The 3,603-nt window shown below is 39.9% G+C and overlaps 1 protein-coding gene across 1 annotated transcript; it reads right to left on the reverse strand.

Annotated features, from left to right (window-relative positions):
- Window positions 1–294: 294 nt before the first annotated feature.
- LOC115524586 (olfactory receptor 6M1-like) lies at window positions 295–1,242 on the reverse strand. The gene has a single exon (XM_030330991.1). It carries the CDS (start codon window positions 1,240–1,242, stop codon window positions 295–297), a length of 948 nt encoding a protein of 315 aa, XP_030186851.1.
- Window positions 1,243–3,603: the final 2,361 nt, after the last annotated feature.

Below are 3,603 nucleotides of genomic sequence, written 5' to 3' on the forward strand. Positions count from 1 at the left end.
GTTTCATGGGATAAAAAAAGAATAGAGCCAGGCTTAAATTTCAGATTTTTGACATAAGTATTTGTCATTAATTTATGTTATCCTGTGCATGAATTGCCCAAAAAGGGCTCAAACATATTATTTCCTCTATGCTCGAATTGTCTGCTCTGCACCTTGACTACAATACTTTGTATCTGATGTGACATGAAGCCTTTTTATATCTTCCCACAAATCTGTGATTTTATGGTCTTCAAGCATGCTTTTCTCCACAGAGTCCAAGAGTTGAAAAAAAAGCCATTCTTAGCAAACGAACGTTCAGGTTCTCTTGTGTAATAAGGATATAATTTTGTTGATTGCTTCTCTCAAAACTTCTTTTACCTTTTCATTTCTCAGACTGTAAATGAAAGGGTTCAGAAGAGGGGTCACCATTACAGTCATGACAGCAGTCACTTTGTCAAAATCCAGTGAACGGCTCTGGCTGGGCCTCACATACATGAAGATGTTGCTCCCATAGGCAATGGAGACGACCGTGATGTGAGAAGCACAGGTTGAAAATGCCTTCTGACGTCCTTGGGCTGAGGGGATGCGCAAAATGGTAGAAATGATGTAGGTGTAAGACACAATGGTGAGTACCAGCGAGGTCAGGAGGATGAGGGAAGATAAGAGGAAGTTTATCATCTCAATGAAATGAGTGTCTATGCAGGCCACCTGTAGCAGAGGGGCAATGTCACAGAAAAAATGACTGATTTCTTTATAACAGTAGGGCAGTCTGGACACCACAATAATTGGGCACAGCACTGAGAAGAAGGCTCCTACCCAGCATCCCAGAACCAGTAGGAGACAGACGTTGCTGTTCATGATGATGGTATAGCGCAGGGGGTTACAGATGGCCACGTAGCGGTCAAAGGACATCACCGCTAGGAGGATAAACTCCACTGTCCCCAAGAAAAAGAAGAAGTATATTTGAATCATGCAGGCAGCAAAAGATATGGTCTTCCTGTCCTCTAGAAGACAAGCTAATAGCTTTGGGGTAACTGAGGTAGTGTATAAAATGTCCAGAAATGACAAATTACTGAGGAAGAAGTACATTGGGGTTTGGAGGCGATTATCAGCCCATATTAAGGAAATGATGACAATGTTTCCTGTGAGAGTTAACATGTAAATAAACAAGAGGACCACAAAGAGGGAGATCTGAAGCTTCCGGATAACAGGGAAGGCAGTCAGGGTGAATTCAGTCACTGTGGTCTGATTTTGCATATCCATGGCATGCAATACTTAGTGGGCAGCGCTTCTCTGAAAAAAAATTATGGAAATGAAAATCAGCTTAAATGAGTTTCTACTCTCAGTATCAGTGATAAATGTAAAGTAGTAAAAGCTTTGAATGAAGTGTCAGAGTGATTTCATCCTGCCACTCACTCTAATATAGAACCTTGGATAAGTTACATGACATCTTCTAACCTTGGTATTCTCATATTTGACATTTTTGGTTGAATGACATTTTCTCCATTCATCTCTTGGACCCCGTGCTCCTTCCCTTCTCTCTTTCATTTTTCCTGATCTACTGTTTCCCTGGCTAAGTTCTGTGCTTGAGAAGAGAGAATCCTTAACTGAGAATCCCGTCAGTCCATTTGCAAAATGGGAAAAGGGAATGTTAATAAAAGTTGAGTTACTTTTCTCCAAGTCATTTCAACCCTTCAGGTATCATCTACATAAAGGAGCAGAAACTACGAAACTGACCAAGAGCATCATATGAAAGAGAACCTGTCTTGGTCTCTCCTCACATTTGTGATTGGTATCGCATGAGTCTTAAGGTGATCTCTGGTTGTCCCCGAGTTGTTCTGATGTGATAATAATTGATCTCCATAAGGCCACATAGTTTTTCTTTGTTTTTATTTTTTATACCGGTATAAGGTTTTGATGTCTACACTGTTACAGAGCAAGTAGGTGCATATATATATGGTTCATCATTGGCATAACCTATTTCAGACATTTGAAAAACCTCTACTGGGAAAATGATCAGTGTGTTTCTTTTTTGTTCCCTGCAATGCCATGTGTATGGCAGGATCCAAAAGAATACCAAAGCTTTTCCCTTCCATTCCTTGACTGGGAATTCTTACAGGTTGTCTTAAATCGGTCTCTTATACCTCACATTGTTTTCAGCAATTTGGACAATCAGCTTGTTAATAGTAGTGAAAGAAAGTGAATGCAGATGATGTTGTTGGAAATGCTCATCTTGGAATACGGCTCAGGGGTGCTGCACATGTACTACGTGTCTGTATAGTTCAGTGAAGCTGAATTTATTTTGTAGCTAATCCTTTAGTTTTATGTTAAAATGAAATTGGTTCAAATGACCAATAATGAACCTGAACTAGGTTGTCTCTAGGTGTGGAACCCACTGAGTTCGTCTTGAAAGAAGGTCACTTTCTTTTTCTGAAATGTTATTCCTAGGAGTATTTTTCCTTTTTTTCTTTTTTCTTTTTTGTTTTGAACTTGTTTTATTTTTTATTTTTTTAAATGTACATCCAAATTAGTTAGCATACAGTGCAACAGTGATTTCAGGAGTAGATTCCTTAGTGCCCCTTCCCCATTTAGCCCACCCCCCCTCCCACAACCCCTCCTGTAACCCTCAGTTTGTTCTCCATATTTATGAGTCTTTTCTGTTTTGTCCCCCTCCCTGTTTTTATATTATTTTTGTTTCCCTTCCCTTATGTTCATCTGTTTTGTCTCTTAAAGTCCTCATATGAGTGAGGTCATAATGACTTTGGGCTTTCTCTGACTAATTTCACTTAGCATAATACTCTCCAGTTCCATCCAGGTAATTGCAAATGGCAAGATTTCATTCTTTTCATTGCCGAGTAATACTCCACTGTATATATATACCACCTATTCTTTATCCATTCATCCATCAATGGTCATTTGGGCTCTTTCCATACTTTGGCTATTGTTGATAGTGCTGCTATAAACATGGGGGTGCATGTGTCCCTTTGCAACAGCACACCTGTATCCCATGGATAAATGCCTAGTAGTGCAATTGCTGGGTCGTAAGGTAGTTCTATGTTTAGTTTTTTGAGGAACCTTCACACTGTTTTCCAGAATGGCTGCACCAGCTTGCATTCCTGTAGGAGTATTTTTCCTTGAAGACTTTTGTTTTTGATGGATTTCCATTTGAAAAGTTTGCTGTGACTTTTCTGGTCCTTGTAGTTGCTCATTATTTGTTTTCACCACTCATTTATTTCAAGACCAAACTGCTTTTAAGTAATCACAGGACCTTAAAGGGTCTGATCTATTGAAATAGGGTCTTGGTACCAGCCGGTGTGTTTCCACCACTAATACGATAATATTGTTCCCTCCCCCCACTGCTGCTGCATCCAGGTAACAAACTTCCAGACTGATTTCTACAGCACAAGAAGGCATAACCATATCTGGGTGGACATGTGTTAATGTTACTAAGGTCTAATACAAAGACAGAATAGAGCATGGTATGTGTACAAGTAGAAGTGCTTTGAAATTCCCTTTCATTTCCCCCTTCCCGCCCTCCTTACTGACAACACCAGAGATGAGTGGGTGTTAAGACACACTGATGTGCATTCTCACGAACTGCCTGTCATCTACTCCATTGTTCCT

Source organism: Lynx canadensis, chromosome D1 (genome assembly GCF_007474595.2).
Source record: "Lynx canadensis isolate LIC74 chromosome D1, mLynCan4.pri.v2, whole genome shotgun sequence".
In the NCBI taxonomy this organism is placed as follows: Eukaryota; Metazoa; Chordata; class Mammalia; order Carnivora; family Felidae; genus Lynx; species Lynx canadensis.

Bases quoted from the DNA above. Each gene is read 5' to 3' on its own strand.
- LOC115524586 (XM_030330991.1), bottom strand. From the start codon at position 1,242: ATGGATATGCAAAATCAGACCACAGTGACTGAATTCACCCTGACTGCC.